Here is a 23,868-nt window from a genome sequence, read left to right on the forward strand (position 1 = left end):
TGTCCCGTCAACGTATTTATTTATTTACGACTTTTTTACATTGTACTAGGCAATTGCAAAGTCCTAATGGTTGTCTGACAGATAGCATAAAATGTATTTGATCTTTGGAGCTTTGGTCTATCAAAAGACCAGATTAAAGACACATGACAAACTTCATTTCTGTCTGAGTCTTATATTTTGAAAGTTATACTTTCTACCAAAATATACATATTACATCGTTCTGAAGCAACACTTTCTAAAGGGTTCTCCAACTGTATGAAATAATATCTACTCTGTATCTCGCAGCTACAATGCAGGCGTACAACATTGTGTACCTCAAGGATATGTCTAGTATCCATCTAATAGTATCTATCTTATATGAACGTTCATCTGTGATCGTAATCAACACTAAGAAATTTGCATGCCATATCGGCACACGAGCTCTTACCACATCGACACTGGACAATATTATTTCCTACGACGAGTGAAAAAAGCCATTTACATTAGGGACTATCAACCAACCGAGACGGAGGCTGATACGGACTACTGGTCACCTTGACCCATTGCTGATGTCACACTTCCAGTCAGGAAGGACCAGAGTACTGGTTAACAGCTTGTTTGTAAGCACTTAAATTTGTAAACGGATATAGCATGTCTATTTCTTACAATTATATAATAATCTGTTTATCAATATTTCTTGATTAAAGATTTCAATGAGAATACACTTTATAATTGTCAAGGAATGTCACTGATTGGTCTCTTTTCATCTAATGCTAGTTCACCTTTTTCCACAGGGTACGGTAATAAGAGATCTCAAGTCGACAGACGGTAGTTTCAAGTTGTAAAATGTTCAAACTTTTGTAGTTTGAGACTATCGTCTGGCGACCTGATACCCCTAACTACTCGTTTTGCAAAAGCAACGGATACAGGTTACCCTGCAGATAAAGATGAACTAGCGTTATGCACATAGGATACATCTCTGGGCTAATCTTGTCACTTTTGTAAAATGACTTTATACGTTTGGGAAACTAAAAGAAGCAGTCTTGTCACCTGTAATTTGCACCATATCAAGTCGTAAAGGCTGGTGATTAGCATTTTGCATATTCTAACAAGTCATATGTTACCATGGCAACCATTTACACAAAATGAGCCCTTATGCAACAATGTTCCGACTATATAAACACATTGGCCAATCTTTAAGGAATTATCTTTTGTTAAATGTGCATGCTGCCTTTTGTTGTATACATACATGTGCCAAAAATAAGTATGGCAAAACATAATATAGTGTCCACCTGCTTAAAATATTCAAAAAACAAAAACACAACAAAATGCAGCAATAAACTTTAAGATAAGAGTTCGTTGACCGCATAGACCCATATTTAGCCCCATTTTTGATTGCATTTGTTATGTATGATCCAAAGGTCCTTAGCTTATCACAAATGTCCAGAAACACAGACATGCACACCCTTATTGGTAACTGGTATAGCCTATGACCAGGCTGGCACTGCCAGAACACTCCTTGCTAGGCTTGATAAGCAACACAACTCACAAGCAACTGATATAGTTATGAACTTAATATTTATATCACATTCTTGTGTTGGAAAGAGCCTTACTTTATCAATTAAAAACTTGGATGAATAAAATTGCATTTCACATGTTTACTCATTATATGGATTCAAATAATATACAAATGACTTTGGACCATATCAAGATCCATTTTGTTACCGTCTTATATTTGTCAAAACAATACAGCTCAATCATCATTGCAGTTCTGATCATGATATACATTTCACTGTGAATTGCATGAAGCTTTAAAGGAAAACTAAACTTAAATTTGAAAACCCCACGATATAGCCAATGCTCAGAATCCCACTGTCTGAAACTCACGCTGTGCTGCCACCTAACTATAGACTAATATAACCGATTGAAGCTGTCAAGAGGCACCATGTCCTAATCAGTTCAATCTGATATTTATGAATGGTGATTTTTGAGCTGGCTTTCCCTAGCTTGCATACCATCTCAAATTGACCATTACCTGGAAATGCCTGCTAACTTCAGTTGTTGATTCCCCCTCATTCGTCTGGAAATTCCTTAAATTCATCCTCAGGTAAGCCTGAGCTCGAAAAGGCCTATTCATATACAAGTTCTGATTCATTATTAAATAATTAATCAGAACTGATCGAGACAATATTGCTGCCACCTGACTCAATAGCTAGTCAGTTGAGTAGCTGTCAGCATGTCGTGAATTTCTGACAGGGAGTAGCTCAACCCTTAATTATGGCAGACTTATAATATGTAAAACAAGTGAGAACTTGACTTTGGGGGTATGTTAAGCATTTTTTAAGGCTTTACAAGTTAAAGTTTAGCTCTTTTAAGAACTAAGACATTTGTGCAACATTACACAATTCAAACCTAATATTACCTTTTCCAATAAATTGTATCGTCTTCACTACCACTTAAATCGTCGTGGTATTCATTGTCTTTCAGCAGGGATTTTTGGGAGGCGTCTTTCTTGAGTCTGTTCATGAGAATGGAGTCTCCATACTCCGATGTACCCAGCTTGCTGTAGCTGTAAGCAGGTGTCCGACACATTCTGCAGATGACAACAGCTGTGCATACGATGGCAGCCATACTTACAGCTGGAAAGAAATAAGTCAATGGCAGCTTTTAGAACTCCAAAATTCCTCGCATGCATGCAGAAATGGGTTGTTTTTAAACCAAATAAACTTTCAGAATCCTACACCTAAAGTGTTGTTAACACACATATAACAGGCAATGTTGGTTTGGCTATATTGATGACACTTGCGTGCATATCAAGTTTTGTGTTTTTTCTTCCAAAAAATAACGACGTTAAATAATAATGTTTGCAAAATGATTATATGCTGTAAGTTGTGAAGAGATATTAGAAAACTAAAAGAAAAAAATATACTGTCAAAGAAGGACAAAGTCAGAAATAAACCAATAAAAAAGAATTATATATTCTTTGGTAAAGTTAACCCTACTCTGTGTGTTTTATTTTTATTTAGTCAACCTTTCTGACCACAAATATGACTAGTACAAATAGAATGAAAAGTTTTCACCTTCAAATTAGTATAAAACCCACCTGTGGCTATGATGATGATGATAGGAGACATACCAAAGATTTGGTACTTCTTACTGAGGACAAAATCAACCTCCTTTGCATCTCCTTCTGTAACTATCACCTTTCTTTCACCCTAAAGAAGACAAAGAAAAAAAAAATAATTTTGGGTCGTTTGAGCCACTAAAATTCACCAGCAACTTTAAGCAAGCCCTATGAATATCTAATATTATGTATTTTCACTCCTTTATGTGAGGTGGGTTGTATATGGCCTTTGGTAAAGCATGGTAAAACATTGATTAACATCAGTCCTAAAGCTTTGGCTATGGTTAAACAGTCCCGTGTGGATATAAAAGTCTGCTATGTAGGACACATCAGATTCTGTTGATACGTAGGACACATCTGTTGCTACGTACGAGGGGTGAGCAATAAGTTCTCAGCCTCACCCAGAAATGATGATCAAAACTCAGATTTCAAAGCATAGATGTCAAGCATTAAGTCTTATGAATGTCAGTGTACTAAAATTTTTAATCATTGTCCCCATCGCTTTGCCTGATGTGTGCGGGTCAACTTGCGCTGCTGAAAGTCAGACACCCACTTCTTTCTGCTTGAAGTATGAAGAGAATCCTTGTCAAAAATTTTGACAATGTCTTTAGAGACTTAACGGCACACATCTGATCACAATTGGCCCTTTTTTTTTCCTCGCCACTTACCTTTGTAAAGTACTGATTTTCAAAGAGACTTTGCTTGATAAGTTAAAATTTAGAAGATATTGAAAACAGGCTTTATACTAAAACGTTGTGCCTTGAAATTTAAGTTGTGCTTATTATTTCTGGGTGAGGCCAAGAACTTGTATATTACCCCTTGTGCAACAGGGACATGCATGGTACTTGACAGATTACCTGCTCATATCCCTCCATGTCTGCCCTTATGACATACTCTCCTGGTGCCAGCAGCCTCCAGTAGTCTCCATCTGTTGCCGTGACAACCACTGAGCCCCGCCCACCCACAGTTATGGAAGCCCCGGGGACAGCAGTCCCATCCTTGGTGCGAACAAAGCCTTTCACACCTGTGTGCACCTGTAATGTTGGAAACAAACAGTTTTTACTGTACCATCACATACAAGTGGCACATCAAAATCATACGTTTGGAGGCAATTGTTTTCTGTTGTAAGTTGCCAGTTGTTACATTCTGTCAATAATTGAACAATGCAACATATATTATGTAAAACAGAGGGGGGTGAACTAATTGTGACTGAACTGTAAAACACTCCTTTGCACTGCATTATGCTAACAATGCTAACCTAAATGCAAAGGGGCATCTAACATACATTACATTTTGTCACGTAACAAAATTGATATGTTTTTCAGGATCCGATGTCAGACTGACTTTATATCCCCATAGTTATGGTTCCTGACTGGACTGGAATCAACCTTCTGTTTGGGACCACACGGACAAGGACAGTCCTTAAAACCTACAGCTCCGAGGTCGCCACAGCCGTCTTAGTCTTCTGAGCCACTGTGGAAGGATACGGCGCCTACGGAGTAAAGTTGGTCCCAACAGTAGCTGGGGGCACGAACCAACTTTCACCATAAACCCACTCAGCGCAGGCGGGAAGGGAAGGAAAAGTCCTGCAGCGATGGAGAAGAGGCGAACCGACAGGTGTGGATGCACTTGGAGTCGCAGCCCTGACTCCGCATGTAGGCGGCTCAGAAGTGATGGTCGTCTGTCTGCTGACTGAGACAACAGCAACACCCGGCAGCACCCTGAGCGACCAGGCAGCCCTTTTTAGGGACAGCGCTGCCTGCTCTGAATAGAGAGGTGCCTAGAAAAGGTGGTCTAATCATCGCTTGTCTTACTTCAGCCGGGTTGGTTCACCGTGGCATCTCCACACAGCGGTAGACCAAAGAGAATGAAGAGTAGTAGTACTATACTTAAATTTGCATGCTGGAATGTTCGCACAATGCAAGACTCAAAAGACAGTAAACACCCACAGAAACGCACAGCACTTGTTGCCAGAGAGCTAGCGAGACTGGATGTTGACATTGCAGCAGTTAGTGAAGTTCGTTTTGCAGAACAGGGATGTCTGACAGAACATGGTGCAGGGTACACACTCTACTGGTCTGGGGAAGGGAAAGATGAGAGTCGACTATCTGGTGTGGGCTTCATGGTAAAGACTTCCATCGCCAACAAACTTACAAAATGTACCGTTTGGACATTCCGACCATGTTATGTCCCTTCCTCTACCACTACGTGAAGACAAGTTCGTCACCCTGATCAGTGCCTATGCCCCTACACTCCAAGCTGATCCTCTCATTAAGGAAGCCTTCTACTCAGGACTGAGGAATCTGCTCAGCAAGATCAATGTGGCAGACAAGGTTGTTGTCATGGGAGACTTCAACGCCAGAGTGGGCAGAGACTCGGATGTATGGTCAGGTGTACTTGGACGACATGGGGTGGGGAACTGTAATGACAATGGGCGACTGCTTCTTGATCTGTGTGGAGAATGTGGCCTAACCATCACCAACACTCTGTTCCAGCAGAAAGCATGTTTTAAGACAACGTGGCGACATCCTAAATGTCAGACTGACTTTATATCCCCATATTTATGGTTCCTGACTGGAGTGGAATCAACCTTCTGTTTGGGACCACATGACTGTGTAAGCAGCAGTATAGCTGCAGTACAATTTCAACCTACTAGATAGTTACCAAAATGTTGGTTGAATAAAACACTTCTGTGAACAAAACATCTTGATACTGACTTCCTAAACTGATGAAACTATTCATGGATCTAGGATACTCTAGCGCAATCAATAAGAAAACAAAGAAGAGAGAAAGGACTTTAAACAATGCAAACTGTATTTCTGTTATATAAGTTGTCTGACCCTTGCCTCTTCCCTGATGACCTCAACAAAAAGCAGCCTGCAGGGCGATTTGAGCTTTCATAAATAAACAAAGGTTCAAACAAACAAACATACAAACAAAGGGTGCACCTGTCTGAGCATGTCCATGAGTGACTCCCTGTTGTCTCTCCACAGCTGGTCCAGCTCACTAGAGAAGGGGTACTTACAGCAGCTCACCCACACTGCAATCTCCATACAGCTCTGGGCATTGTAGTTGTAGTCCTAGAGGTGGAATAATTTACAAAACAAAAATCAGAACTACTGTAACAATTTCCAAATTGAATGTAGAGCCTGTCACCCCCCTTCGTGCAATTGGTAGATTCCACATGACGAAGATAGAGACCTGTTCACACGTGTTTATCATACTGAAGTCTTCTTCTAGATGAGAGTCTCTCGTCGTTACTGAATCCTTTAGACATCTACAAGACATGACTTACACTACTGCCTAAATTTTCATTTTTAAAATATCATGGCAAGTTCTCAGCATAGAACATGTGACTTGGTGAACAGTGGATCATAAGAGGCAAAATGACTACACAGAGATGTAACTTATAATTTACTGGTCACAAAGCCACAGGCCCTATCTGCATAATTGGTATCACAGAGGCAATGGAATGATGATTACTTGTCATAACAATGACTGGAGTTGGACAGTCAAAATTTAGGTAAGTCCAATCTCTATGCTTGATTTTACTGTGCTGCAAATTACAGTTAAAATTTATGCTGGTTTTAATGTGCTACAAATTACATTTTAACTTTAATACAGAACCACAATGCATATTAAGTACAAGGAAAACAGCAGAAATGCGAAAGAAAGAAATGAACTTGCATTTTTTTTTTTTTTTTTTTTTATTCACATTTCTTTAAAGAGGATGAGACGGAAAGCAGACCCTGCTTATCGAGGTCTTCTCCTCATGTACATAAACAAAATAAGGACACACATACAGGACTACAAAACGCTAAATAACAAAGTCAAGAGATAATGATAACGACATGAAATAAAACAACAAGGAATCAAATAACAAAGTGACGTGTAGCTGGCATACAAACTTAGAAGTAATCAAATAAGGTTATAAATCAACTTAAACAACCTGTCTATTGAACACAAGACTTAACTACATGAAAATAAACAAGGAATCAAATAACAGAGTGACATATGGCTGATAAACAAACTTAGAAATAATAATCAAATAAGGTTCAGCTGAAACGATCTGTCTGTTTGATGAACTTAAACACAACATCAAATAAATGACAGTTCTGAATGGTAGATAGTACTGGGTTTCCCCTGAGTAAGTTACAAGAACTTGCATACAATGAACATGTACAAGACTGCCTCAATGCCTTTCAAGTACTAAATGTTAACTTACTTGCATACTGCCTTGATGGGAATCCATCTTTGCCCCATTAGTAATGCCATCAGGAAATGCTTCACCTGGGTAGGAACAGGTAATCAAAGAGTTAAACACATTCTTGGAAGTAACATTTCCTATCAAGGAAAGTGAAACAAAGTCAGCATTAGGGAAACAGAAACACAGTCAGCACCACGGACAGAGAAACACAATCAGCACCAGGGACAGGGAAACACAGTCAGCACCAGAGACAGGGAAACACAGTCAGGACCAGGGACAGGGAAACACAGTCAGGACGAGGGGCAGGAAAACACAGTCAGCACCAGGGACAGGGAAACACAGTAATCACCAGGGACAGGGAAACACAGTCAGCACCAGGGACAGGGAAACACAGTCAGCACCAGGGACAGGGAAACACAGTCAGCACCAGGAACAGGGAAACACAGTCAGCACCAGGGACAGTAAAAACAGTCAGCACCAGGGACAGGCAAACAAAGTCAGCACCAAGGACAGGGAAACACAGTCAGCACCAGGAACAGGGAAACACAGTCATCACCAGGGACATGGAAACAAAGTCAGCACCAGGGACAGGGAAACACTGTCAGCACCAAGGACAGGGAAATGCAGTCAGGGGCAGGGACACACAGTCAGCACCAGGGACAGGCAAACAAAGTCAGCACCAGGGACAGGGAAACACAGTCAGCACCAGGGACAGGGAAACACAGTCAGCACCAGGAACAGGGAAACACAGTCAGCACCAGGGACAGGGAAACACCAGGGACAGGCAAACACAGTCAGCACCAAGGACATGGAAACACAGTTAGCACCAGGAACAGGGAAACACAGTCAGCACCAGGGACAGGGACACACAGTTAGCACCAGGAACAGGGAAACACAGTCAGCACCAGGGACAGGGAAATACAGTCAGCACTAGGGACAGGGAAACACAGTCAGCACCAGGGACAGGGAAACACAGTCAGCACCAGGGACAGGGACACACAGTTAGCACCAGGAACAGGGAAACACAGTCAGCACCAGGGACAGGGAAACACAGTCAGCACCAGGAACAGGGAAACACAGTCAGCACCAGGAACAGGGAAACACAGTCAACACCAGGGACAGGCAAACACAGTCAGCACCAAGAACAGGGAAACACAGTCAGCACCAGGGACAGGGAAATACAGTCAGCACTAGGGACAGGGAAACACAGTCAGCACCAGGGACAGGGAAACACAGTCAGCACCAGGGACAGGGAAACACAGTCAACACCAGGGACAGGGAAATACAGTGAGCACCAGGGACAGGGAAACACAGTCAGCACCAGGGACAGGGACACACAATGAGCACCTGGGACAGGGGAACACAGTCAGCACCAGGGACAGGGAAACACAGTCAACACCAGGGACAGGGAAATACAGTCAGCACCAGGAACAGGGAAACACAGTCAGCACCAGGGACAGGGACACACAATGAGCACCTGGGGCAGGGGAACACAGTCCGCACTAAGCCACTCCCTAACAGAAAAATGATCTCTTCAATATTGTGAAGTTTACATCATACAGGCTACCTAATGTTGGTTTGTGTGAAGTTTTTAATAATGAAAGAGACTTAGTGTTGATACATAATAAAATATTCAACTTATTATGATAATTACCTGGACAAGGTGAACTGGATCCCAGATGCATTGTGGGATGTCTGTTTGCATATGCAGCAGCAAGGTTTTGGAAGACATCATCATCTGGTGTGAGGCTGGGTTGGTCAGATCCTACCAATAATCACAGACATCAGCACGGAGAACAACTAACAGTTCCTAACATATAAGTCACATCTGGTGTGAGGCTGGGCTGGTCAGATCCTACCAATAATCACAGACATCAGCACATAGAATAACTAACAGTTCCTAACATGTACGTCACATTGCATACACAGTCTCCTATGCAGACTGAGAGACATCCAACAGAGCCAGCAATTTGCCGCTTGTCCGTACTCTGCTCTCTCAACCGTCACCATCAGTTCCTGTGGGCGTCGCCACAAACCAGCTGTCAGCCAATTAGAGAATAGGCCTTCTATTTTTCAAAAGGGATCTCGCATATATAAAGGTAAGCTCATAAATATCTATAAGCAGGGCGGTCAGGAACTGATGGTGACAGTTGAGATAGAAGAGAACTGACAAGATGCGGTTTGCTGATGCCATTGGATGTCTCTTCAATGGAGAATGTGACATTTATACATCTTTACAAGTTACTGACTATGACTATGTTCAACAGTTTTACCCGTTAGATGTACTTCTTCTTCTGTAATTAAGAATCGTGACAGATCTTATCGAGCAATTGTCCTAGAGTTTCATATACTGACATCAGCAGATACAATGTAGAACAACTAAATGTTTCAGCAATAACAGCAAAGAAGGAGCAAAACCATAAATCTGAACACTTTTCAGACCTAATTTGGAGGGACGGTCGTAAGGATAGGTGGCCACCAGATGTCCAGCGAACAGGGACACAGACAGGACAAACGGGTGGTCAGCCATCCAGCCCATGATGGCCTGGGTCTCTGGCTGCAAGGGTGCAGAACTCACATTTTTGCCACCAGCTGGAAATAGACATTCAAGGGTTATGCTACCTGTCCAGTACAAGTGGTGCAATTCAGATAATAAGACAGGAATATTCAATAACTGTTTGCGGTGGATTAATGTTCGTATTTTGCGGTGACCACTTCACCGCAAACTTAAAACCACAGCGAACATTTTTCTATTATGGTATTAGACTGCAGTTGATGGTGTTACAACTGCAATCTTAAATCTACCGCGAAAAGTCCTTTTACCCGCTACCCCGAAATTAAATCCCTGCAAAATTGAATAAATTTACAGTATCATGTACTGGATATACAAATCTAACTGGTAGGTTAAGAACTGATAAGTGTAATCAAGTTTCAGCAAGTTGGTATGAAGTGCCTTTTACTAACATTTAGTATAATAGTATAATCTACCACATGACATGTACATTGTACATGGTGAATTTGTGCAATGTGAATCAACATGAGAAATGTGTGTTATGTACAATACATGTATGATAGTAATATATATTGTGTAATGTAAACCTAGACATACTTGTAGGAAATTTCTGTTATGTACAATGTGTAAAGTGAAATGTAGTACATACAAGTACATGTATTGCATTATGTACAATGTGAAATTTGTGCTATGTACTGTAGTGTACATGTACAATGTGTAATTTGAACCTACATGGGAAATTTGTGCTATGTACAGTTAGTGTGCAGCCATGTACAATGTGTAATTTGAATCTACATGGGAAATCTAAGTTGTGCTATGTACAATGTGTAATGTGAACCTACATGGGAAATTAGTGTTGAGGTCTACATTGTTGGAGTTTCCCCTGCACGTGTCCCCCTCACAGGTTCCCTCAGTACTGCAGGTGGCACCATCTGGGTTCAGACTGGGGAGGATGTGGATCCTGGTCGTATCTATCAGCTGAAGTAAGGAGAGAAAAACTTAGGCCACACCAATTTTATTTGTTGTTTCTCGGATTTTTTCAGAAAAAAATTGGGTTGGTTGGTGGAAAAAAAATTAAAAAAAAAAACTTTTGAAAAAAGTCATGTTACACAGCAGAAATAATTATAACAGGTTTAAGAAGTAAGAGTTTTCAGATTTTCTACATGTATTTGAATCGAAATCCTTTCCGAATTTGTTTTTTTTTTCTGGATTCTTCACCTAAAATTTGTAGCTTGTAGGCACCCATGTAGCACAAGCAGCTTCATATTTTTCCATTGTCCAGGTGTGGCCATCAATTTGAAAAGATTTGTTTTGTTTTTTTTAAAATCGGAAAAAAAAATGGGGCAGGAAAATCCGAGAAACAACAAATAAAATTGGTGTGGCCTAATATTGACTAAAACTCCCATGGAATGGTTTGATTATGCAAATGAGTTTGACATTTGCATAATCTAAGCACAGCTTTGCACACCTTTAACTAACAAGCATATGTTACAAGTAAGTACAAAGTGCCTTTTACTAATAGTTAGTATACTAATTCATTTACCACTTGACATGCACATTCAAATGACATTGTGTGTTAAATGTGGATCCTGGTCGTATCTATTACTGATTCTATTATTGACTTATTGACTAAAACTCTCACTGGTGCACCGTATACTATGGAGATGTTTGGAATGCAGTGAAGGTGACTATTTAGGAAAATGAGCAAAAAAAGATGAAGACAGATCACAGAATGTAAAGGGTGAATGTGAACTACAATTTTACCATGGTCAGGACTGACCAATGCACAGAGACCATAAAAGAGCTTCAGACAAATTACTGTACATTATGAATTGATATGCAACTTATTATCCCATGATGGTGAACTTTCCATGAATAACAGGTCCTGGAGCTATCAGCATAGGGGCCCAAATCACAGCATAGGGGCCCCCTATGCTGAAAAGGACGGGCAAGAACACTGACTTGTCCAACTCTGACATAGCTGACTGACTGACCTTGGTGACATCATCATCATAGCCATAGCTGCTGCACAGGTGGTCGATGAAGGCCAGCAGCAGCTCACGCCCCACCACCTCGTTACCATGGAGATTCCCAACAAACTTGACCTCGGGCTGACCCGGCCGGTGGGTGCCTGGGGTCTTACTGATCTCGAGAACCCAGAGGCGACGGAAGTTCACCGTCTCACCAATACTGCAGTGGGACAAATATCATAATCATGATAGTTAACTGTTACGACTTTATATGTTGGGTACTGTAAAAAGTTAATGCACTTAAGTTCGCGGGGATTTACTATCACAGTAGTGGAAAAATGAAGTGTTCGCGGTGGTTTTAAGTTCGCGGTGGAGGCAAAGATTGCAGTCTCATACTATCATGGAAAAATGTTGTGGCGGTTTTAAGGTCGTGGTGAAGTGGCCACTGCAAAAACTGCGAACATAAAACATGTGGTATAATCATAGACTAGATTAGTCATCGCACTAGGAAACCAAAATTTCCTATGAAAAAACATTGGAATTTTTTAATTAAGATCAATTAAGGCCTGATTTAAAAAAATAGCTCATTTAGTTTACAAAGACATGCAGTATCAAGGTAAAACAGAGGGCCCAAAATTGACCCTAAACTTCATATTCACATCCCAAATATCATAATTGTAATCAAACCAGAGGCTCACAGTTTAGATATATACACTCAGACAACTTAGGAAAAACACTACCTCCATTCTTTAGGTACTAAATTTGTCATTAGGAATTTTAATGTAAAATAGAAATTATTCATACATTATACAATCTATGATGAATTGCATTGAATCATCTTCTACCTTATCTTATAATAAGTACAAACTTGCCAGATGTAACATTAAACATTACCTGTAAAACTTTGTTATTTTGGGGTATTCCTTTGCCAGGTCAGTCAACATCTGCTGCATGTCTTCATACCCGTGGTAACTCAGGGTTTCCTCCCTCACCATGACAAAGTCCAGCTCCTCAGTCTGTCCATCCTTTACATCAACCTGCTTTGTCTCACTGGAGAAACCCTCAAGATGAAAAAATACCAAAACATCCTTAGTGCAAATTCATGATTTAAGACTAAAAACTAACATGTGTGAGCACTATAGAATACAACACGGTGTATTCCGTATCACCCAAGGTATCAGCCCGACCCGCGGGAGGGCTGAGACCGAGGGTGATGCGGAATACACCGTGTTGTATTTTATTTATGTCATACCCACCTGAGAAAACCCATTTTTTGATGCGAAATGCGCCAGAAGTTGAACAAATTTGGTGCCCTCGAACAAAAAAGTGTTGCAACAGCAATGTTCCAACGCCCGAATCAGGTATTCGAATTGCCAACCGGCCCGCTCGAAACAGTTATTCAAATGGAGCCTGTGTGATACGCCTTTCGAACCTGTGCGATACGGAAGCGTACGGCCCGGTCCGGAACACCCGTATCGAATGTTTTCGCGTCACAGGTATGACATAAATAACAATATACAGCTCTGTCCTGCCACGTGCTAATCAAATTAGGTGTATGCTAATTTGATGGTGACAGCTCTCTGGTGAAAGGTCATTGACCTTATTTGTTTGCAACAGAAGAATTAGTAGAAACAAAGCAAAACAATGTTTTCCTTTTGTGAACTTCAGGGTAAACATAACAAAGTATACAACTCAGGGCTTGAATATTAAGTATTCTGTGCATTATGGGAAAATGGTTACTACATGAGTGTGCACTGGCCGTAATACACTTGGTTACTGGTGCATGTGGTCAATGTTTGCTGTATTCTCTGTTACAAAGGTGCACTTGCTAAACGGCAATGTCAGCAAACTGTCCTGCCAGGAAGCGAACGTAGGACAGAAAAACATGTACCTGGATGGTACCCAGGCTAGAGTACAGCAGCTGCATCTTTCCAATGGTTCTGATATTGCAATGGGTTTCTAGCTTGTATGAGCCAAATTTTGGGAAAGCCCTAAAAAAAAAGTTCGAACCCTGACTTTGCCACAGACTTATGCAGTGACTTTCTTTCTTTCATCATTTATTGACAATGATACAATACTTGGAACTGGCAGAAATAAATCATGACATATGATTTAATGACAAAGATATAAAATGATGCATTTAATCTTCTTACCAGTGCCTCTACCCGCAGCCTATGCTGTCCTGATGGCAGCATCTTGAAGGTGCCCTTCTCCGGGTCCACAGACACATTCCGTGGGTCGCCCTCGGTAAACATCCAGGCGCCTGATACAGGGTTCCCCTCCTGGTCTCTCACCACAGCATGGACACCTGGAACACAGGCACATTTAGTTTAAGTACAGGAGTGAAGAATTTTCGAAAGAAAGAGGATCCTTAGACATGGGGAAACAGTGTAGGTGCAAACAGAACAAAAATTTTTGAAAAAGTTTGGAGTTTGCGATAAAGCAACCACTGCAAAAACCACTGTGACCATGGGGAATATTTCTGCATTTTAGTACATGAAAAAATGACAATTGCTTCAAAAATCTCTTTCCGGTACCTTGTCTTGCTTGGCTCAGGAATCCCAGAAGTGGTTCTAAGTTTTCTCTCCAATCTTGGGGACATCTTCCTTCTCTGGATACTTACAGCAAGAGACATGGGCAGCAAGCTACAAAGTAGGAAAACATATTAAATATTTTTGGGTGGGCCGACTACCATGATCTCTTTTCCAAGCCAGCAGTTGAATCGCAAGGAGCTTAGTAATACATGTACACTGTATGGGCTAGGCTGGGCTAAATCACAAAAGCCTACAACAGTTGCCATTCAGGCCTCAACTCAAATGATCTCCATATGAATAACTGTGAGTAATTGCCCCTAGTGCATCCGTAGGACTGTAGGTTTTGGACCACTCACACCAGGAAGGGCCCCTACTTTCCATAATTGTGGCATGTTGTTTAACATGCTCAAGATTTATCAAAGACTTCCATTGAATGTCCTATCAAAGAGATGGCCCTGACTGAAGCTCATTTCCATCTGAGCAAAGTGAGAATAATCATGTAAAATCATTTCACAAGATTGGTGGCATATCAATGGATTTAAACCCAAAATCTCAGACTTTGAGCTTTAAAAGCCTACTATCATGCTATGTAATGCCTCTTTTGTCATTAATTGCCCTATAATTCAAGTTGTACAAAGTTGTGATTTGGAGTGTTGGCTAGATCAAGTTTTGTCTCTCACCCCTCATAAGCTGTAATATCCATTTTGTGCTGCACCCAGCATCTTACAGTTCCTTAGTTATGGTAAAATTGCTTACCATGGGAACATGCTCCTTGATGTAAGCATAGTCCAGTAAGGTGCCCTTGAAAGAGGCTCCGATGCTGATCCCTTGGTGAAATGTTTTATTGTTGCAAGGTGTACCTGCAAAGAACATAGCTCTCAATGTGTAAATCATGTTTGGAAAGTTCCTATCATAATGGTAACACACACATGATGTTCATGTACACGTCAGATGCTCTAGCTTTTACATTAAAAAGTGGTATACATGACTTACATGTACATAGGCTTGGGACCACTAGCAGCTTTTCGGATTAGCAGTTGTGTTTTTGTTACATGTATGTATCAAATGATTATGCAAAATTTAGACCTCATTTGCAAAATTTTACATTGTTGTGACAGCTCACTGTACCAACTCCATTTTATGTCAAATTTCCTGGGCCCAAAAAATGTTTTGGACCATGTGAGTTATTGTATGGTGACTTGGAAGTTGCAATTACTGTACAGTTGTTCCAATTTTCTTAACTTCTGGCACATTTGCATATTATCAAAATTGTGTTTTTCCTAGTGGGTAATATATGACATCAAAAGAATCTGAGAGAAGGGGTTGCACGAGCAACCTCCATGGAGGAGCTCCACAGAGGAGCTCCATGGAGGTTGCTCGTGCAGACCTCTAGCTCCACGAAGCGGGCTCTACGCACTCATGAATGCAAACACTTGGTTCTCGTCACCTTCATGAATTAAAAAAAAAAACCTCCATGGAAAAGCTTCTCTCGTAGAAGAAAAACAAACGGGGACGGGCTGAACTAGCACCTTAAACAAATTGTTGGCAGGGCTCTATGGAGATATCGTAAATGACAAAGATACACAGAACGGAGAGCAGAGCAAGCAACCTCTACAATGGGGCTGAGCAGTACAAAAGAAGAACTATGAATGTAAACATACTGTTAACAACAAACACACAGAGCCGATAGCTGATCGAGCAGCTCCACGGGCTATATGAATGTAAACACTTGGTTCACGTCACCATCAACAAATCGGTGTTTAGGGCTCTATACAGGGATACTGTAAACAAGAAACACACGGAGCCGATAGCTGATCAAGCAGCTCCACGGGCTATATGAATGTAAACGCTTGGTTCACGTCTCCATCAACAAATCGGTGTTTAGGGCTCTATACAGGGATACTGTAAACAAGAAACACACGGAGCCGATAGCTGATCAAGCAGCTCCACGGGCTATATGAATGTAAACACTTGGTTCACGTCACCATCAACAAATCGGTGTTTAGGGCTCTATACAGGAATACTGTAAACAACAAACACACGGAGCCGATAGCTGATCAAGCAGCTCCACGGGCTATATGAATGAAAGCACTTGGTTCACGTCACCATCAACAAATCGGTGTTTAGGGCTCTATACAGGGATACTGTAAACAAGAAACACACGGAGCCGATAGCTGATCAAGCAGCTCCGCGGGCTATATGAATATAAACAATTGGTTCACGTCACCATCAACAAATCGGTGTTTAGGGCTCTATACAGGGATACTGTAAACAAGAAACACACGGAGCCGATAGCTGATCGAGCAGCTCCACGGGCTATATGAATGTAAACAGTTGGTTCACCTCACCCTATAACAAATCCGTGTTAAAGCTCTGCGGATAATCGCAAATGACAAGCATTCACAGAACAACGAATGGATATCTTTTTTGTACGATAACATTTGAAGCAAAAATGCTGATTTTGTAAGAACTTAAATCGCGTGTACTATTGAATGACCCAAGAAAGTGGGGTATTTTTATTCTTCAGGTGGATGTTGGGTCGTGGAATTTACAGTGAGTTGGGAAAAGTAGTAGGAATTTACCGGCTCGCTCCCTTCACGGGGACCCAACATCTGCTTGGAGAATAGATAGGAGTACTTGTTTGTTTGCTTTTATCAAGCTCCTTGGTTTGCCATTGTAAAGAATGCGAAAACTTCGGACCTCAGTGCTAATCGTTAAGAATGGCTGATTTTGGGTTTGATTCAGCCCTGTGACAAATTTGGGGAAATCTGTTGGCCTACTATGAAAAAAATGGTTTCATAAAACAAATATTTAGACCTGTTATGAGATCTCCAATACCAGGTGTGCCTGTTTTTAGAAGAAATTAAATGACTGCCAAGAGAGAGTAGTTGGTCCACCCATGCTTGTCGGATACGGGCAATGAGGTAAAACTTCCTTGGTACGAGGTTTGCAATAGTCTCCAAGCAGACCCTACGGTGCCTTAGAAATAGTATCAAAGCTGGCAAGGCTCCCTTTGCCGGCTATCTCCCTTTGGCCAGCTATACTCCTTTGCCAGCTTTGATATTGTTTCCAAGGCACTGTAGGGTCTGCTTGGAGACTAGTTTGCAACAGGTCTAAATATTTCTTTTATGCAACCACAAGTTGTTCAAAGTGGGCAACAGACCCGCGCGCGCGCGCGCAATGCACACAAACACTAGTAATAATTGTTAATTTTTTGTATGGTTGGATACAAAGGTTAAAAGAACAATCGAGATGGTAATACTTTTAAGAATCAAAACAACCCGTTTATTGAATGAAGCCAGCGGTGCATTGTTCATAGGTCGGCTCTCGCAAGGAAAGCTGAAAGTTCGCACCTCCGTGCTAATCCTAAATCGTCTCAAATCGCGCCCTTACCACGCCAGAATACTGACGCCAGAAGCGGCTGGCTGACTGGCCTATGACGTAGTCTCCAAGCAGAGGTCCGTGGGGAAAATCGTGACCATTTCCTTTGATTCATATTTTTTTTTGAAGGTCGAAAATTATGAAAGGAAAAGGTCGCGATTTTCCTACCAACCTCTGCTTGGAGAGAAGGTCATATACATGTAGTCCGGTATGGGAATAAAGTCAAAGTGTAGAAATACGAGGGGCGAGTAACAACAGAAGGATCAAGGAAGGATCGAACCCGGGTCGGCGGATTGCAAATCATGGCCGCTATCGCTGTCGCCACAAAAGGTCTAGAGCCCGTGGACATGGACGGTAGGCGGTACTTGAATACGAAGGACCTTTGGGACAAAATCTGTTTTAGCGAAGGAGCTGTGTGCTCACAGTGATTGGGCTGCGTGCTCGGCGAACGAGCTGTGTGCTCACAGCAAATGGGCTGCGTGCTCGGCGAACGAGCTGTGTGCTCACAGCGAATGGGCTGCGTGCTCGGCGAACGAGCTGTGTGCTCACAGCGAAGGGACTGTGTGGTCGGCGAAGTACCTGTGTGCTCACAGCGAAAGAGCTGTGTGCTCACAGCAAAGGGGCTGTGTGCTCGGCGAAGGAGCTGTGTGCTCACAGCGAAGGGGCTATTACACCAGGCTGAAGTTGGCCACCGATTGGTAGCCGCCGATCCAGCGCCGATTCGTCATTAGACAAAACATAGCATCCCATTCAGACGCCCATTTGAAGAAACTAAAAATTCCTAATTTCCTTTCAAGAACTGCTGATGTTGTCTATAACCACCAAATATATGTATACATAAACATAGATGATAACAGAAAGTATTATATCAACGATTAAGCACAAATAATAGGCCCAATTGGCGGTCAACTTCAGCCTGGTCTAAAATCGGCTGCCATACGGCTTGTATGTAGAGCAATCTGCTACTTATCTATACGTGGCCCGTGAATTTTTAAGACGAATTTAGATAGCGCATACCCTAACGTATTAAACAAAAAAAAGTATCAAATCTTACGGGCCGAATTTAATCAATGAAATAGAGGGGAATTAACTAATAGGAAATAACCAAGCAAAGGGGCGTTAAAATCGGCTGCCGTATGGCTTGTAGGGCAATCTGCTACTTACCTAAACGTGTCCCGTGAACGTTTAAGACGAATTTAGCTTATACCCCAACGTATCCAATACAAGCTAGTATCAAATCTTACGGGATCGGATTTAATTGATGAACTAGAGGGGAACTAATTGAAGCAGTTTGGTCTATAAGAAATCAGCACTGGGCTCTGGTTCATTAATAGTATATAAGCTATCTAAGTTCCTCTTACATGTTAACGGGTCACGTTTAGGTAAGTAGCAGATTGCACTACAAGACATAAGGCAGCCGATTTTAGCGCACCCTTTACTTGGGTATTTCCTATTAGTTAATTCCCCTCTAGTTTAATTAATTAAATCCGGCCGGTAAGATTTGATACTTGTTTTGAATACGTTACGGTATGTGCTAACTAAATTCATCTCAAAATTCACGGGCCACGTTTAGTTAAGTAGCAGATTGCTCTACAGGCCGTACGGCAGCCGATTCTAGACCAGGCTCAAGTTGGCCGCCGATTGGGCCTATTACTTGTGCTTAATCGTTGATACAATATTTTCTGTTATCATTTATCTTTATATACACATACATTGGGTGATAATAGACAATATCCAGTAGTTCTTGATATCCATTTAAGCGTTTAAAGGAAATTAGGAGTTTCTTCGAATGGGCGTCTGAATGGGATGCTATGATTTATCTATTGACGAATCGGCGGCTGCATCGGCGGCTACCAATCGGTGGCCAGCTTCAGCCCCTTTGCTGTGAGCACACAGCTCCTTCGCCGAGCACACAGCCCCTTTGTTGTGAGCACACAGCTCTTTCGCTGTGAGCTCACAGGTACTTCGCCGACCACACAGTCCCTTTGCTGTGAGCACACAGCTCGTTTGCCGAGCACGCAGCCCATTTGCTGTGAGCACACAGGTACTTCACCGAGCACGCAGCCCATTTGCTGTGAGCACACAGCTCATTCGCCGAGCAGGCAGCCCCTTCGCTGTGAGCACACAGCTCCTTCGCTAAAACAGGTTTTGTCCCAAAGGTCCTTCGTACTACAACACCACTGTTACACTATCTATAAATCCTAAAGGTTTTAATATCCAACCCTCCTTGGGTACGAGCAAGGAGGTTAGAAATCTTCCTTGGCACGAGGTTTGCAACAACGGACATTATGTTAGGATACTCACTTTGACTTAATCACTCTAACGGACTTTATGACCAAGCCAACATGTACAGGTTCGTAGAGAACATCGTGACCTTCACATGTGCCGGTAGGACCAATGGAGAAAGTGAAATTGAAGTAAAGGGTCACACTTTTCTCCACCAACCTCTGCTTGGAAAGTTATAGGCCTCTCTAGTCAGCCAGCTGTTTTCGGCGTGCACGTGGTAATGCCAATATCGTATTAGCACGGGGTGTAAACTTCCAGTTTTCTTTGGGAGAGCGACAAACAATTCACCGATTGCTTCATTCAATGAACGGGTTGTTTTAATTTGCCATGAAAGGGAAAAACCATTGTTACAGTAGTGTTTGTGTCTGTGAGTGTGGCGGGAAAGGGGTGGTTTGTGAAATATGATTTCTTGAAGGTGAAGCATACATGTACCATGTCTGTCGTAACGGGTGTATTCAGGAAATATTTCCGGAATTCATACGAGCTCTAAGGATCGAATGGATTCCGTAAAACTCATATGAATTAAGTCAGATTCGTTTGTTTCTTTAATCTCCAAGCAGATCCTACAATGGCCGATAAGGTTAATAAGTACCAAACTCAGACGAAGGAGTGTAGTGAGCACAAAAGGTGTCTTTTGCCTGAATTGTGAGGAGCTTACAAACTCGTGTTCAATATTAAAACCTTTGAGATTAATATTGAATCAATACTAGTAGTCAAAGATAGTTTGCGCAAACTGTACTTTGACATTACTCTTCCCACGGAGCTTTTATCATTTTTGCTCTACCAGACTACATGACCCACTCTCCAAGCAAGCATGTACAGGTTGGTAGAGTCTTCAACATTGTCAACTTCTCATTTGCCGGTAGGACCAGCGGGGAAAATTGACCTTTGGGCTGGTCACACTTTACTCCACCAACATCTGCTTGGAAAGTTATACGCAAGTCAGCCAGCTGCTCCCGGTGTCAGTGTCCTGGCGTGGTAAGGTCGCGCTCTGGGGCGATTTCGGATTAGCACGGAGGTGCGAACTTTTAGCTTTCCTGGCGAGAGCCAACAAACCGATTCATTCAATGAATGGGTTGTTTTGATTTCTTCTCAGACACCAAGAACTTTCTTTGAGATTAGGATTACGGAATTCATACGAGCTCTACTAATCGTATAAAATATATCGTGTGCATTTCGCAAACCTCTTTTGAATTCAAATCCGTGTGTTGTTTGGTAATGAATCGTTTAAAATAACTATAAATTCGTACATATTCCATTAAACTCTTATGAAAGCCGTTATATTCTTACAAAACCAGGCACCCCTGGCTTTGGAGATCTCCTCATAACAGGTTTAAATTTATATCTTTATGAAGCCATATGTGGGTTTTTTTCGTAGTGGACCAACAGATCTCTACAAACTTGTCACAGGGCTGAAGTAAACCAATAACAGCTAGGTGCAAAGTTTCCTCATTCTTTACAATGGCAAACAAACAAGTATCTATTCTCCAAGCAGATGTTGGGTCCCCACGTGAAGGGAGCGAGCCGATAAATTCCGACTACTTTTCCCAACTCACCATTCTGTGACCAAAAATCCGCTTGAAGAAAAAAATATTCACTTTCTTAGGTAATTCAATGGTACGTTAGGTAATGCGTATTGATTTGTCCGCATAATTTGTAGCCTCCTTGTTTATATTCATAGTGCGTAGAGGTGCTCGGTCAGCTATCGGCTCTGTGTGTTTGTTGTTTACAGTATCTCTGTATGGAGCCCTAAACACCGATTTGTTGATGGTGACGTGAACCAAGTGTTTACATTCATATAGCCCGTGGAGCTGCTTGATCAGCTATCGGCTCCGTGTGTTTCTTGTTTACAGTATCCCTGTATAGAGCCCTAAACACCGATTTGTTAATGGTGACGTGAACCAAGTGTTTACATTCATATAGCCCGTGGAGCTGCTCGATCAGCTATCGGCTCCGTGTGTTTCTTGTTTACAGTATCCCTGTATAGAGCCCTAAACACCGATTTGTTGATGGTGACGTGAACCAAGTGTTTACATTCATATAGCCCGTGGAGCTGCTTGATCAGCTATCGGTTCCGGGTGTTTCTTGTTTACAGTATCCCTGTATAGAGCCCTAAACACCGATTTGTTGATGGTGACGTGAACCAAGTGTTTACATTCATACAGCCCGTGGAGCTGCTTGATCAGCTATCGGCTCCGTGTGTTTGTTGTTTACAGTATCTCTGTATAGAGCCCTAAACACTGATTTGTTGATGGTGACGTGAACCAAGTGTTTACATTCATAGTGCGCAGAGCGCTGCTTGTTCAGCTATCGGCTCTGTCCTTGTTGTTTACAATATCTCCGTATAGAGCCCCAATACCGATTTGTTTTGGTTAACGTGAACCAAATATGTACATTCATCGTTCGCATTTGTTTAAGGTGCTAGTTCAGCCCGTCCCCTTATGCTTTTCTTCTACGAGAGAAGCTTCTCCATGGATAGAAAAAAATCATGAAGGTGACGAGAACTAAGTGTTTGTATTCATGAGTGCATAGAGCCCGTTTCGTGGAGCTGGACATGGAGGTTGCTCGTGCAGCCCCTATTGGAATCTGACTCGTGTATTCCACAACACCCTCAGTCCCAGCCCTCTTGCAGGTCGGTTATGGGCATTCCTATCAGCAATCAGGCTGGTACATCGGGTGATATCGGATGGTACCATGTACACTGCACCTTAGATGCGTTAAAAGTTAAAGTTAAAGTCCTTCCCGCGCCTGATGGCGCATAGGGCGGTGCCCATCTCCATTTCAGTAGCCCTGGGCCAATTTTGTGCAATCACTACAGCAGGGGGCTAGTCCACTGGTATACGTGGTGTGTGTTCAACTTCCACACTCTTTCCCGAATGCTGAGTGCTAAGCAGAGAAAGCAGCATGTACCATTTTTAAAGTCTTTGGTATGACTTGGCCGGGGATCGAACTCACGACCTACCGAATGCAAGGCGAACACTCTAACCACTCAGCCATTGCACCGGTTGGTGCTCCAGATGAGTGGTTGGAGTGATATTCACACTTTTCAAACCTACCTGCACCCAATGCTGGGTTGCTGTCTGCATACTCTCTTGCTATCTCCTTGAAGAGTAGATCATCCTGTGTGGTGGCTCCATCAGCGACCAGCAGACCTTCCCGTGGGTAGTCCAGGGGGTACCTCACCACCAGCCCGCCTGCCTCCAGACTTAGAGCCAGGTCAAACTGGTGCTTCTCAAACCACTGTTTTACTGTGGCTATCTGGGGGAACTGGGAGAGGACAGAAAAGCGACAAGAATACCATTAAAGAAAGTTTATGACTGTCTGAAACTTGCTGAGAAAAACAAAATAACCACCTTTTTAAAAAGTATCTTAAATCATCCCTCAGACTCTGAGAGAGCTTCCAAACACGTATGGGAAGCTTAGACATGGTGTGTTCAAATAAGAAGTAGCTGAGGACTTTGTACATGTACCTGTGATTTCAGTATAAATTGGTTACCAATCCTTGTCCCTGTGTAGTGTTGCCCTCTTTTGTTTTTCTGTATTGTCAATGTGATCAAATAAAGCTGAAGACTTTGGCCATGTCGTGAACCTGTGCATGTGAGTCCAGTGTAAAGCCATCACTGATCCGTGTCCCTGTGTAGTGTCCCCTCTTACCTGTGCATGTGAGTCCAGTGTAAAGCCATCACCGATCCGTGTCCCTGTGTAGTGTTCCCTTCTTACCTGTGCATGTGAGTCCAGTGTAAAGCCATCACCGATCCGTGTCCCTGTGTAGTGTTCCCCTCTTACCTGTGCATGTGAGTCCAGTGTAAAGCCATCACCGATCCGTGTCCCTGTGTAGTGTTCCCCTCTTACCTGTGCATGTGAGTCCAGTGTAA

At 42.2% G+C, this 23,868-nt stretch overlaps 2 protein-coding genes across 2 annotated transcripts in view; both read right to left on the reverse strand.

The window, feature by feature from the left end:
• Positions 1-152: 152 nt before the first annotated feature.
• Positions 153-15,130, reverse strand: LOC118425766 (carboxypeptidase D-like). Its single transcript, XM_035834834.1, has 13 exons — positions 15,083-15,130; positions 14,330-14,437; positions 13,946-14,100; positions 12,687-12,853; positions 11,817-12,012; positions 10,665-10,800; positions 9,753-9,902; positions 8,965-9,075; positions 7,329-7,393; positions 6,052-6,183; positions 3,961-4,137; positions 3,083-3,194; positions 153-2,618 (listed from the first exon to the last, which is right to left on the reverse strand). Exons 3-13 carry the CDS (start codon positions 14,045-14,047, stop codon positions 2,398-2,400), a joined length of 1,569 nt encoding a protein of 522 aa, XP_035690727.1. The 5' UTR covers positions 14,048-14,100; positions 14,330-14,437; positions 15,083-15,130; the 3' UTR covers positions 153-2,397.
• Positions 14,366-23,868, reverse strand: part of LOC118426111 (carboxypeptidase D-like) — a gene marked incomplete in the record, with an annotated part of 24,808 nt that continues 15,305 nt past the window's right edge. Inside the window, 3 exon segments of the mRNA XM_035835369.1 lie at positions 14,366-14,437; positions 15,083-15,186; positions 23,050-23,260. Of these exon segments, the coding sequence (XP_035691262.1) occupies positions 14,366-14,437; positions 15,083-15,186; positions 23,050-23,260 (387 nt within the window).

This window comes from Branchiostoma floridae, chromosome 11, assembly GCF_000003815.2.
Source record: "Branchiostoma floridae strain S238N-H82 chromosome 11, Bfl_VNyyK, whole genome shotgun sequence".
Taxonomy (NCBI): domain Eukaryota; kingdom Metazoa; phylum Chordata; class Leptocardii; order Amphioxiformes; family Branchiostomatidae; genus Branchiostoma; species Branchiostoma floridae.

Excerpts from the sequence above, each read along its gene's own strand:
- LOC118425766 (XM_035834834.1), bottom strand. The coding sequence starts at position 14,047 with ATGTTTACCGAGGGCGACCCACGGAATGTGTCTGTGGACCCGGAGAAG. Across the intron at positions 12,854-13,945 it reads GGCTGCGGGTAGAGGCACTG|GGTTTCTCCAGTGAGACAAA; the intron begins GTAAGAAGATTA and ends TTTCATCTTGAG. Across the intron at positions 9,903-10,664 it reads CCTCAACACTAATTTCCCAT|CTGGTGGCAAAAATGTGAGT; the intron begins GTAGGTTCACAT and ends GTCTATTTCCAG.